The 14,572-nt window shown below is 36.0% G+C and overlaps 1 protein-coding gene across 4 annotated transcripts in view; it reads left to right on the plus strand.

The window, feature by feature from the left end:
- CEP120 (centrosomal protein 120) overlaps positions 1–13,924 on the plus strand; it is an 83,467-nt gene extending 69,543 nt beyond the window's left edge. For all 4 annotated transcript variants that reach the window (XM_070793250.1, XM_070793251.1, XM_070793252.1 and 1 more), the window contains 3 exons: positions 82–180; positions 9,162–9,307; positions 12,169–13,924. In XM_070793250.1, coding sequence (XP_070649351.1) covers positions 82–180; positions 9,162–9,307; positions 12,169–12,403 — 480 coding nt within the window. In that variant the 3' untranslated portion in view covers positions 12,404–13,924. The remainder of the gene's footprint in view (positions 1–81; positions 181–9,161; positions 9,308–12,168) is intronic.
- Positions 13,925–14,572: the final 648 nt, after the last annotated feature.

The raw sequence follows: 14,572 nt of genomic DNA on the forward strand, positions 1-14,572 counted from the left end.
AGACTTCTTGTATATATTATCTTTCAGTGATTGTACACAGTGGTATAGTGTTTCACTTGATATGATTTTAATCACTGTTAGGTTGAACTTGAAAGAAAGTTGGAATCTGCAACCAAGTCTAAACTGCATTACAAGCAGCAGTGGGGACGAGCTTTGAAAGAACTTGCCAGACTTAAACAGGTATGTAGTTTATAGCTGATGATGAATTATTCTTTTTATGTCACTTTCCCTTGATTCTTTACAAGTTTGCATATGTGGCAATATCTGTTAGGTTCATATTTGAGTCTCCAGTTCTATATTTGAGATTAGGGCCTTTTTTTTTTTTTTTAATGTATTATATATAAGATCTTCCTTTCCTTAATTAAAAACTGAAACTTCTAGGTTTTTTTTTTTTTTCTCCTTAATTGCCACTATCCTCTAGCCCACAGAAAACTGGGAATAATTTCTTCTACTTATGGAACTACCATCCTTTTTTCCCTAGTATTAATTTCTTTCTATTGGGAGTGCCTTTTGGAGGGAGAACTTTAAGAACATATTTTTAAATGTTACCTCCTAGGAAGACATAGTAATTTCTTCATCAAGAAAAGGAATCACAGGGTAGTTCTGCCTAATTTTGTAAGAATTTAAAAGTGATAGTACTTTCCTGAATTCTTTGTTACTTTTTTTCCCCTTCCTGGTACTGGGTGACAAATGCTGTTAGTTTTATGAAAAATTAATTTTAACTTTGGGTTTAATTTCTTCAAATTATTGAGATCAAATAAAATATGAACAAGATTTTCATTTTTATATTAGTAGTTAGTTTATTCTAAGCTTTGCTTCTGTTAAATGTGTCCATTTAAATTCTGAATGAAATTTGGTACATAGGGTCTCTTAGATTTGTTTTTTTGTTTTCTTTAACGTGTCTCTCAAACCATCAAATGTTATTAAAGATCTTTATGGTATTGTTCTAAATGCATACCAGTGTCATAGAAGAGTATTTACTAGACTGCCTGAGAACAGCACAGTTTGCCTTAACATAGCTTGTAGATGAATTGAGATTGTAAGCATAAAATAATATTACACACAGTGAATATGTTTTATAAATGCTCACAGGACTAAGGATAATCATATATAGTATCAGGGCCTCCTGTGTTCAAGGCACTGCCCTAGATTTATAGATACAAGTTAAACATAGGTCTTTGTCTCTCAGGGAGCTTGCCATTTAGTAATAGGGAAGAAAACCATGACATTTACTGCCTAATAGTAAGAGCTCTGGAAAGAACCGCACAGAGTGCTCAAGAGGGGAAGTGCGTTTATTTAATAGAACTTAGAAAAGGCGTCATAGAAGATAAGGTATTTGAGATAGACCTCTGGAGAATTGCTTGTGGTTTAGAGAAGTTGTTGGGCGGGGGGAGAAGTGTTGTAAATACAATGAATAGAATGATTATAGTAAAGAGGCAAAAAGTCAGAAAGCATAGACTTCATGGAGAACAGAGGAGGTCCCATTTTAAAGGTCATTTCAGGAAATAAGGACTAGAACTTAAGTGGTAGCAGTGAGAACGTGACAAAGAGGTTATTTTAAAAGATGTGATTTTGGTAGATTCTGTACAGGACACTATACCTAATCGGATGCAGAGTGGAAAGTCAAAGATGATGTCAGGTGTTCAAGCCTTAGTGTCCAGAAAGTTTTTCAATAGTGGAATTATGGTTATTAAGACAAGAAGCTGATTGAGGCATGGGAAGAAGATAGGACATGCAAATTTGAACATTTTAATTTTTACGGAAAGAAATTCAGTAATCAGAAATATGGACTGATACCTGGAGGATGTTTGAGATTAAGGACAGATGAAGGAATCCTTTGCCGAGATGATAACTGAAGATGTGGTAGATAGAACTGAGAATGCTTATGTTTAAGGAGGAGGAAGGAAAGCTGGTAAGTCTCAGGTACTGTGCTAAGCCCTTCATATCTTTTCATTTCATCCGAAACAAGATCCTATATGGCCTTCCTTAGTGGCTCAGTGGTAAAGAATCCTGCCTGCCAATGCAGGAGATGTGGGTTCAGTCCCTGGGTCAGGAAGATCACCGGGAGAAGGAAATGGCAACCCACTCCAGTGGGAAATCCCTCGAGTAAGAGGAGCCTGGCAGTCTGCAGTCCATTGGGGCACAAGAGTCCGACACTACTTAGTGACTAAACAAGAAGACCTCCCCTGTATAGCAGGTACTATTTCCATTTTATAGATGAAAGAAAGAGAAGGTAAGTTGCATCTGAGAAGTTAAGTGATCACACAGATACTAAGTGGTAAGAGTGAGGGTAGAATCATATAACTGAGCATACACTCACGCTCTTTCCCCTTTCCAGTGAGTGTTATGGCTTAATTCCATAGAATCCACATAATGAAAGTATTTCAGAGTGAGCTGTGGAAGACATTAGGGATCTCTGCCTGAGTACTGAAGCAGAAGAAGTAATGATTTGGCCTATGATAAGCAAGGAAAATGCCATCGTTGACTGTTAGATAGACCAGCTCTGGAAATAAGAAATTAAAGTGACTTTGAAAGAGAAGAAGCTAATATAAAGGCATGGTGCCAAGACATTGAAGTTCCCTTTAGTTCCACAGGGAAGAATCCCCATGGAACTGGGAGTAAGGAAATAATGTGATGAGAGAGGCTATTAAAAACAACAGAACACAACTTCTATCAGAGGCAGCGTACATAGTAGTTTAGAACATGGCCTTGGTGTCAAGAGAGCCAAATTGAATCTTGGCTGTTAATAACTCTGCAAATTGGGGAATTTGATTTCTCTGATTAGTCTCCTCATTTGTACACCGAAAAATCTTTCCTCAGGGTTGTCTGAGAATTACTGAGTGGTCTGTAAAGCATTATTAGCGTTTGATACTTTGTATATGCTCAATAAATTGTAACTTGTTAAAAGAACATGAGCCATAATGCTGCTGTGTCACTACACAGTAATGTAGTGTTCTTGGTTTCAGTGGGTGGGGACCTAGTGAGATGGTAGCTTCGTATATTGATGAACAGAACAAATATTCAAAGATTAGAAAGATTTGTGACTGACTAGCTGAAAGATAATGGCAGCAACAAAAATTTGAAAATTTTTAAGTCTAGAAAATAAGATGTTGCTATATATAATAGCTGTAGGGAAGTGGGGTTCAATATAGTTTGAGTAAGAATAGTACTTTGGATGGTAGTTGTAAGGTAGATATTCTGTAGAAACTGACAGAAGGGAGAAAAACCTACATAAGGGCTAATTGTGCAGATATGCAGTAGTGTCAGGCAGCAGGTGCAAAGAGGTGAGAGTGCGTGAAGTCTGGAGAAACATCTAGAGTTGCTTTATGTGTTCATTCTTTCATGAGCACGTACTTATCAGGAGCCTACTGTGTGCCTTGAACAGTGGAGGATGCTCAGTTCTGGAAGGGATAGCAGTTCTCTTCCACAGGAAAGTTCAGCTGGGAGGGCTGGTACTTAACAAGAATATGGCAGGGTTGTAAGAAATGCAAATGAAGTTAGCGAAACTAACAGAAAATAAGTATTAGACAAGAGGACCGTGGGGTTCTCATTTTGTCATTCAAAGCTAAAGGAGAAATGGTTCAATACCAATGTTTCTAATATCAGTATTAGAAAAAGAAATCCAAATTGGAAAAGAAGTGAGACTGTCACTGTGCAGTTGACATGATATGACACACAGAAAATCCTAAGGGTGCTACCAGAAAACTACTAGAGCTCATCATTTTAAAAATAGTTAGAAATTGGTAAGAATAAAAAATAGCAGATAAAGAGCAGGTAGGAAAGAAGTGGAAGACAATGCCTACCCCTGAAGTTTATGCAACTATGAAGGATAAGAGACTAATGCAGTGGTAAATACTTACAAGGCATTACCAAAATCAGTAATGAAGAGACGGAAACCTGTTAGCTGTTGATTAGGCTGTTTCTTCTGGAGAAATTAGGAATTAATTATCAGAGCATAATTATAATTGTCACGTTTCTTACTAAGAAATACCCGTGCAAGAACAGTAAGTAAATTGATTTTTAAGTTATATTCATATGTGTATATTGATGGATGATATTGTTTTCACATTGTTTGAGGTAGTTTTTTAAATGTAAAAAATAATGTTTTGAATATAAACATGAACTGAAACTGACTCTTAAAAAAAGGTTCAATTAAGAATGCTCCCACCCAAGCACCCCCTTCTTCTAACATATACATTCTCATATACTTTTGCTATCTTCTGGGTTTGTCCTTTAATTTCTTGTTTTCTGTTTACCCTTTTTTCCTATGCTTTTTCTACCCTCTTGCTTAAAAACCCTTAGCATCGTAGTTTTAGCTATTTGTACCTCATAACAGAAGACATCACAAAAGTTCAGATGCGTTTTTTAAGTTTCTATAAGTGAATTAAGGAGAAAACTGTGTTAAATTACTGATTCAACTCCAGACGTCTGCTTCATGAAGCTTCATTGCAGACCACTTCTATTCCTTATCCCACAGACTTTGTGCTTTAGAAACAACACTGTAAACTAATTTCAGGGTCACTGGGAACTGCTGATGTTCTACAGGCCACATTGTAGAGATGCAGCACTTTACAAATGTAATAGACCTCGGGATTGCCATAGTGAATTGTGCTCTGCCACTAACCATTTTTGGAAGATTAAAATTGATTACTTCATCAAATAGGCACAATTTATATGTGTGAAAATTACTTTAGTTTTTTTCCTAAAACTTTTTATTAAAAACACATTGTGTTTGAATATAAAATTGGAATCCTCTATCTGCTTTTGTTCAGAGGATTGTTTGTGCAACTTCTTGTTTAAATTGGATTAGTACCATGTTAATTTTACATTGCCTCTGGTGAATAGCCACGGGGCTATAATCTCTGCCAGTAATTTGTCACAGCAAAATCCTCTGGAGGGCAGTACAAAACATTTGTGTAGTGCGGATTAGACGGCGAAAGCTGTATCTTAGATTGTTAATAAATGTTAATGACAAAACCCAGCTGGTAAAGCTTGGAAATAAGACCTAATGCTCAGTGCCTATTGCCAAAAGAATGTTTAAACAGAGATTTCCATTACTCAAAGGTGACCTCGTATAGTCAATTGGTGAATTTAAAAAATCATAATCTTCCAGTTATTTAGGAAAAAAATCTTTTCTTCTGATTCATAAGTATAAAAGCCTGTGTTTTTTCATGTTGTAAACTTTTTTGTTCTTGGGTAACTGGGTAGGCAACAGCTGTAAAATATAAATAAGTGTAACATGAAATGGGTCCTAACTTAGAAGACAAGGAAATGATACCCGCACATTCTGGATTTGCTATCTGTGGTATGATGTATAACACTGATTTTGAAGAGTTCTAGTTGTCAGACACTTAAGGGGTAATTTAGGTTTTTTTTTTTCCCCCAATTCTAAGTTAAGATTATTACTTTACTGTGTCCTAAGTACCATATTTACTTAAAAACATTTCTTGACACATTAGAATATAGTTATGGAGGAAGAATAATAGCCACTACTTTTTAAAAAGAAATGAATCATCGTTAAGAGATATGAATTTGTTGTTCTGGGCAATTTAACATTTTCATCATGTCTGATACATTTAAACTAGGTATGTTTGTTCGCAGGACAGGAAACAGAACTAAGATTTGGGTAGGACGTGGGCCCCTTACCATATTTGTGCACAGTAGATCTGTTTAAAACTGAGCTGATATATTTAGTTAAAACAACACAGACTTCATTGGCTGACATCAGCACTATCTTGTCCAGCCTCCTGCTTATCCACTCAGAGTAATTAATTTGATTAATTTATAAGTAATTTAGCCAAGGATGGGATGTAAATCTTTGTTTAAGAAAACAGTTGGAGGTCCAAGTCTTGGTTAAAAACTGTGTCTTGAAACCATCCAGGCCCTCCTACTGACTTGTCAGCTCTGGGTTATTTTCAGAAAACTTGACTTGAGTTCCTTAGTTTAGTTGTAAGTTTTTTCCCACAGACTTACATGGTATGTGTGAGTGGGAGAGTAAGTAGTGGCCGCGTTTTAGCCGCTGTTTAGTCTAGTGTATGTGTGTTTACATCTCCTCTCTGGATTTATAGGCAGCCAAGGCAAAATAAAGCTTATACTCACTTGATTGAGGAGCCTTTAACCCAGAGCACCTGGCGGCAGAGGAGCTGTCCTCGGACCCCTAGCTTTTGTGCATGTGGGGTTATTGCTGATGCTGCACACTGGATTAAAAATTCAGGGCCTGTAAAGGCTTTCCTTATGGTTTAGAATTAAAGTGTGTCAAGCTTCATAATGTTACAGTTTTACAAAGTAACCTAAAATTAAATCATTGACCTTTCCCCCACTCTTTGCAATTATATCTGCTCACTGTAAAAGAAAAAAAGTCCAAATTTTTTGCAGCATAACATACAAGATGAAAGTCACTAGTAACCTTATCACTTCTTCAGCCAGATACAACAATCCAGTGTGTTTTTTGTCTGGATTTCTTTTCCTTTATTTTCTTAATAATTACTTTTGAAATGAAACATGTTATATGTTCCACAAAGGGAATCAAAGAAGATTCTTACGCTCCTCAACCCCCACCTTCTAGTTTAAGAAGCAGCATTATCAGTGCTGTGTGCCTTTTCTCACCTGCATCCCCTTCACAGGTAACTGCTTTGCTGACTTTGGTATTTATTATTCCTTTGCTATTTTTTTTTAATAAGATTATAAAGACACTAAAATATTGGTAAATAATACTCTTTACTTTTGCATGTCTTTAAACTTTATATACATGGAAATACTCTGAATCATTCTGTGACTGCCTAGCGTGATTCAAAATCGTTTTTGCGATTTAACTCTTTTGATGTGGTAGCCTAATTTTATTTTTATGGTTCACACAACTTAAACATATAGTAAGACAACACTGAAAAATTTTTTACATGTGAGCATTTGTTTCTGTCTAAAAGTAGAACTTCTGGGTAGTAGAGTTTGCTCATTTCTGCTTCACTAAATGTTGCCAAATTACTTTCTGAAGAGGTTGTGCAAACCTGCAGTTCCCAAGAGGGGTGTGTAATTGTTATTCTTCACACCATGTCGAACACTTGGCTGTTATCAGATGTATACATTTTTTCCAGTTTGGTGGGCATGAAGTGGTCTCACTCTGTGGTTTACTTATTTATTTCCCTGATTATTGACTTTGAGCATCTTTTGTTTACTCCACTTGCATGTAGAATGTCTTTTGTTTTTTGCTCAGTAGAAATCTACAGATTTTGGAATCACCAGACAGAAAGTTAGAAATAACTACTAGAAAATAAGCGATATGATAGAGAAATGTATTAGAGAAGTGGAACCTTTTCAATCATGTAGACATCCTGGAACTGAAAAGTTTTACAACGGAATTGTAAGTTCAGTAGATGAATTAATAGCAGAACCAAGGATATGTGAGCTGAAGATAAACCAATAAAAATATCCAAACTGGAAGAGAAAAAAGGATAGAAAATGCAGCATAGAACATGTGACACACAGGATCAGTATATGGAACTGGTTACCTTTTGTGTAACCGCTAGTCTGTGTGGGCTGCTGTAACAAAACAGCACAGACTGGATGGCTTATAAACGACAGAAGTTTGTTTCTCACATTTCTGGAGGCTGAAGTCTGAGATCAAAGTGTACACACAGTCGGTTTCTCTGTCTGGAAAGGATCCACTTCCTCGTTTATAAATAGCCATCTTTCCACTGAGGTTCTTTTTTAAATTAAAATAGTCAAAGTCAAACAACTAGAACTCATCAGTGAATTTGGTAAAGTTGCAGGCTACAAAATTAATACACATAAATCTGTTGCATTCCTATACACTAACAATGAAAGATAAGAAAAAGAAATCAAGGAAACAGTCCCGTGTAGCACTGCATTAGAAAGAATAAAATGCCTAGAAATAACCCTACTTCTGAGTGACTTCACTTTCACGCATTGGAGAAGGAAATGGCAACCCACTCCAGTGTTCTTGCCTGGAGAATCCCAGGGACGGGGGGAGCCTGGTGGGCTGTCGTCTCTGGGGTCGCACAGAGTCGGACACGACTGAAGTGACTTAGCAGCAGCAGCAGCAAGGAGGCAAAAGACCTATACTCTGAAAATTATGAGTACTTTTCATCAGTGTAAAAGAATGAAAGAAATCAAAGATGACACAAACAGATGGAAAGAAGTACCATGTTCTTGGATTGGAAGAAACATACTGTGAAAATGACTATACTACCCAAAGCAAGCTACAGATTCAGTGCTGTTCCTATTACATTGCACAAACTGTTTCAGAAACTAGGAAGAGAGAATAATTCTCACTTAAAAACAATGAGACCACCATTATCTTCATTCTAAAATCTGACAAGGATGTTATAATAATATTAATTGGTCAGTCAATCTCGTGAACATACACGTAAAGCTTGTAAGTAGCACAACTAAATTTATTAAACAAAGGGGACGTTGACTGTCACCTTAAAAAATGAAGAAATCAAATGTTCTTTTCAAAAATGCAGAAAGGCAGTACCCGTTCATAGTAACAGTCTAGAAAGGTTCATGAGATCACTGTGTTAGACGGCAGGATGTCTTACTGTAGCATTCCAAAATGTCTGTTACTAAATCATGGAATATCCATTCTGTGGAATGTTACACATTTATATAAAAGAAATTTTATGTGCATAGATTTTTTGTGAGTCTGAAGAGTGGAAAGGCATATTATTTCTTGAGATAGAAGTGGAATTAATTACTAGTTCAGGGGCAGTTATTGAATTTTTCTTGGTAACTCTGTATAATTTGTATTTTATATAATTTGTATACTTTATCATTCCTTTATAATTGTAATTTCTTGTATAATTTTGATAATTAACCATTTCTTAGATGCTACTCTTACCATTGCTCTTGTGTCAACTTACTGTATTGATAGCAGACTCTCTCTTGCCCTTAACTTCTGTTATCTTATATTTAGCTAACCTCAATCACTGATTGGAACATGAGTGGTTATGGCTTATAACAGGAAGGGTTTGTCATGGAAAAGTTTGTAAAGAGAACATGGACATTTCTAGATAATATGTGTCTGCAGAATCTGCAGTGTATGGCTATATCATGAGTACAGTCAAGGAGGGTTATAATCACAAATCAAAGTCATAAAAGTATATGTATTCCTAACATGAGAGATCTGGCTTGTTTCTTTCAAGCGAGAGCAAGAAAGTCAAATGGCTCGTCTTAAAAAACAGCAGGAAGAATTGGAACAGATGAGACTACGTTACCTGGCCGCTGAGGAAAAAGATACAGTAAAAACCGAGAGACAAGAATTGTTGGATATAAGAAATGAACTGAACAGGTATAATGACTAAAAAATTACTTTCTTTTCCATACAAAAACTCAAGTTCAAATAGTACAACTTTTTATTTATTCATTGGTCCAGGGAGAGTACAACATCACGTCTAATAAGGGACATCATTTCTAAAATGTAGCTAAGTTATATAATAGAAAATCTTTGCCAAAGACCATTACTCGCACATTTTTTTTGGCCACGAATGTAGCTCTGTTTAGCTTTTTTGTTTCCATAGCATTAGTACTTTAAATTTTATTCCTGTGTGACTATTTCAGATTTATTGCAACTATTTCAAGATAATTAATGATGATGAATTTAATTATATAAAGTATAACAAATTTCAAACATTGTTATATTATTTATATAAATAATAGATTAGCTCTTAATTATTGCCCTTACTGTGTATCAGCAGCTATTTTAAATATCTCATATGCCTATCTCCACTGTTTGTTTGTTTTTTTTTTAACTCTGCAAAGCAACTTTTTGAGGAAAATAATTAATCCCATTTGGAGATGAGGAAACTGAGTTTTAAAGAGGTGTAAGAACCCCTTCCAAGGTCACACAGCTAGTAGGTCAGGGGGCTGGAGTTTAGATCTGATGCCGCAGGCTGTGTTTGTAACTGCTCTGCAACACTGGGCTTCTCTGTAGTGTCATGGTGCTCTTAGTTACTATTTTAAGCATTTCGTGTTAGAGAAGTAATCGTTAGGAAGCAATATTAAAACAAACTAGTGTCTTTTTGGAGGAGAATGTAGGGGAAGACTTTTAATGTTTATCAGGAGACTGGTATTTTGTTGCAGCGAAGCATACTGTCTTAGCTTGGCTGGCATAACAAAATTTCATAGGTTGGCTTAAACAACAGAAATTTAGGAGGCTAAAAATTCCAGATTAAAGCACCAACACAGTTTCTGGTGAGGACTCTCTTCCTGGCTTTTAGACAGCTGCCTGACCACTTGTCCTCACAAGCTCTCCCATGTCTCCTGTAGGAAGTGCACAAATTGCATCATGACAGCCCCTGGCTCACGCGCTCATCTAAGCCTAATTCTCTTTCAAAGGCTCCATCACCAGACACCATCGCACTGGGGGTTGCATCATATTCATTCAACATGTGAATGTGGGGAAGACACAGTTCAGGATATAGGACATGCATTTGACAGACTACCCCGTGATATATCCCTACACAAACTGGGGAAACTCAGTCACTGTATCCGGTGGATTTGGAGCTGAATTACACAAATGCATTTAGAATATTAATGTATAAATATCAGTCAGAAAAAGGTCAAGGTCTTTAGTACATGCTACAGGGCTCAGTTCACTCTGTTAGTCTCTTAATTCAGCAAATACTTACTTGGTGTCAACTGTGTCACAGATCTGGAAGATGTTACGAATTAATTTTAAAATGCCGCTTGCTTCCAAAGTTTTGCTATTGTATATAGTAGTTTAGCAAATGCATATTAAGCCGCTACTCTTTGCCCAGCACTGTTTTGGTGGTTCAGATGAAGATAGCCATGTGCCTGTCATATGTGTAGGTCATACGAAATTAAGTCTTATTATTAATCATCCCCATGTATTGCTCCATTTTACCAGTGTCCCATTAATCACTTGATTTCCTCCTGAGTCCCAAAGCACAGGGCCCTATTTTTTATTTTCTTTCTTAGAACAGATGGAGGTATGTGGTGTCCTGTTTGGACTGTACACCTCAGTTTCTCATTCTTTTGTGAGGGATCTTAGGAGTCAGTTCAGGTTTCAGAGTCATATGAACAAACAAAACTGCGCTGCCCCTGACCCTGCACCCTTTCTGGGGTCCGGCAGCACTCTCCCTGGCTCTTCCTCTCCCCCACACCATCGTAATTTCAGAGCTGGTTCTCACTGGCTTGCTTACTGTGAAGGCTATCTAGAAGCAGGGACTTAGATCCAACTGTTTTTTATCTTTTTTATAAAGACAAAAGTCAGGAGTAGTTGCAAATTAAAAATATCTTTGTAGCTAGTTACTTAGAGAAGTATAAAGTTGTATCTTAGTTGTAGATTCCAAATCAAATTAAAACCTACTCCATGTCCAAACTAACTTAGCATACTAAGTAATGCCAGGTATACTCCCCATTTTCAAGGTAATGTGATTGATAATATTCCATTGGAAATACCCAGATCCCAGGCTGGCACCTGCTCCCCTTTCTTCATCTTTTAGATAAGATCATCATAAACATAACTTGAAGCTATCCATACAAACTCTTAAAAGGTGCACACCCTAGATTCAAGCATTCACATCTATAGAATATCACTTTCTACAAATAATATTCATATAAGCTCCATAATAACAGAAACTTTTCTTCTTGATTTGACACAGTATCCCCCAAACCTAGCACCTTTTGGTATGAGTAAATGCTTGTGGGATAAAGTTAGAAGAAAATTATGTTCAAGAAACAATAACAAGGGCTTAATAACAACCTAAATATCAATAATACAGGAAAATATTCTTTGTATTAATAATAGTGAAAATATATTGATAATTGTACAGAATTACATATATTCAATTGCTTTTTAGAAAACTGTTTAAAATGCATGCATTTTTTAATTGAGAAGAGATATAGAAAATTACTTAGATTGCTTATCTCTGATTAAGATGATTTTTTTCCTGCATATTCCCAAAATTTCTACAATTTTCATGTCTTTTATGCAAGTATTGGTTTTTTAAACTGTCTTTTATAAGTGTGCTAACTCTGGCTAGCCAAGTAGGTTTTTGTTTGCTTCCTGAAAATATTACTGAAAATGTATTTACCATTGAGTCACGCTGTTGTTAAGTGGCGGTATTAACTGAAAACCAGAACGGCGTGTGTTGCCTGCTCGAGTGGCCTGTGTTCTTGACTTCTCAGGTTAAGGCAGCAAGAACAAAAACAGTACCCAGATTCCAGAGAGATTGCGAGTGGAAAAATGGATGGGCCCCATGGCAGTGCATTGGAAGAAGGTTTGGATGATTATTTGACTCGCCTAATAGAAGAAAGGGATACTTTGATGAGGACGGGTGTGTATAATCACGAGGACCGAATAATAAGTGAACTCGACCGACAGATCAGAGAGGTTTTGGCAAAAAACAATGCCAGTAACTAGTAACAGTTTGAAAAACTTTGCCTGAGACGCCGGGTCTAAATTTTAATTGTAAAGCCTTCAAAAGAAGGGAAATGGCTGTTTTAAAATGCAATTTTCAATTTTTTATAAGCAGAATTTTGTACGTTATTGTATAGTATTTATTTGGTTTTATTTGCTGTGTGCTACCTCTCCCACCCTGGTTTATGTGTAATTGTATTTTATATACTCATTTTTTTAAAGACGTCAGTGTTTATCATTTCATGGCTAACTTTCAAAACAGCTTTTCTCTAAATTTGTTCTCAGAGAAATGACTATACTAATTTCCAGTTACATAATTTTTTATGTTGAGCCAAAAGAGTGTATGTTGCACTTTAAAAATGCTGTTCATTTGAAGAGATATCTTAAAAGTTGATACCGCTTAAAATCCAACTAGTTTTATTTAATTCATTTTAGATTACCTTTTTTTTTAACTTGAAACATTTGCAGAGAAGTCATATGTCATCTCTTGAGTGACAGATTAGTCATTTATTTAAAATAAAGTTAGTACAGATTAAACTTGTTTCAACAGCTATTAAAGTTTCAAACTTTTAAGAATATGAAGTAATAGCTTAATAAGTCTGCTCTGTCAGTCTCCTGCTCAAGATTGCATTGTTTTCTTTTGTTGAAAAGAGATTTCATTGTCCAGTAATAGTAATACTAGTTGTTAACATAAACCCTCTGTAATAAAACAAGAAAGCAGACACACAAACGCTTCAGCTAAGAAAGTAGAGTGGAAACCTATTTTTGATTTTCCCTAGTTTTAATCAATCTTTTACAAAAGTACATGAGACTAAGTCATTGTATCGATGTAGTGCCATGTCAATATAAATTTTTAAGGACTCCTTTATGTAAAATTGTTCAGAGCAAACATTTGCCCTCAGAGCAACACTTTCCACTTCCTTTTACCAGGTACTGAAAAGGTTTAATTAGCAAATTCACAGATTAGGTCAGCTTTACAATAGATGTAGTTTAAAATTTCTTATTCCCAAATATAATAAATTTAAGTATATACTTTAGGAAGTATATACTATTTACTGATAACGTCCACAAAAGCAGAATAGGCTATTTTCTGTTGTTTTCAAGGAGGTGTATTTCTTGTTTGGGAAATTAAAGTCCCTCCATGCTTTATATTTTCTTTTTTTCCCTTATTACCAAGTGTTAATCCAGAAACAACCCAGCAGTAAATACAGAAATTACTGAATGAGAGAATAATGAATATGAGAATTATAGAAAGAATGTGAAATATTAATTATGGCTAAACATTTTCTCTCATTGATTTTTGTGCCACATGAAAAGAAGTATTCTTTTTGTTTGGGAAGGTCTCGGGTAAAACATTGCGACTGTGCCTTCAGCTGCCTGTGTGCTTGCATGTGATGTTTTCAAACACTAGAGGGGGCCTTAGATTTAAAGAAACAAAAGGGACAGTTCTAAATGGGTGTGTGGTTTGCCTTCTGTAATCTTTTGGCTATGTATTTTATCAAATAAAAATCATAATTGTATACATCTTTGAGTTTCCGAGCAGTCTTTTTTGTTAAATACATTGGGCTAGTGCTTGTCTACTTCCTGTGTCAAGTAACTAACTTTGTACTTTTGGTTTTTAAATGTTTACATTGCAGATACCTTTATATGTTCTAAAATTGATTGGGAGAGTGAAATTTTAACACCTTTTTGTGGTCCTTCAGCAACAGACATTTCATTTGTCCGTGACATTTAATGTGTTTATACTGATTGCTCTGCTAGATTGTCATCAGTGCCTGGGATTTGAGTATGACCACAGTAGACAGATAAATGAATGGGAAAAGGAGTAGGTGAGTGAATAAGAAGTTTCCTCAGTACTATATGTAATAGCAGACCTTTCATCAGATACTTTCATATGAAACAAAATTTACCTTTAAAATGTTTGTGATTCCTTTTCATGAAGAAAGCCTAGTTTCCGTGCCTAAGGCCAGCACATACTGCAGGGGAGGTGAATCGCATCTTCCGGGTACGTGTGGTGGTGCCATGTCTGTGTAAGTTGGAAGAGTTCCTTTACAGGTATAACCAACCCAGTGATTTCTAGATAGACCTGGGATCCTGTTGCTTTCAGCAGTGGTGGGAGTTTGGGCGGGATTTAAGGATGTATAAAGGCACTGCATGAACAGCTTAAGAGTA

The sequence above is a fragment of the Bos indicus genome, chromosome 7, assembly GCF_029378745.1.
Source record: "Bos indicus isolate NIAB-ARS_2022 breed Sahiwal x Tharparkar chromosome 7, NIAB-ARS_B.indTharparkar_mat_pri_1.0, whole genome shotgun sequence".
NCBI lineage: Eukaryota > Metazoa > Chordata > Mammalia > Artiodactyla > Bovidae > Bos > Bos indicus.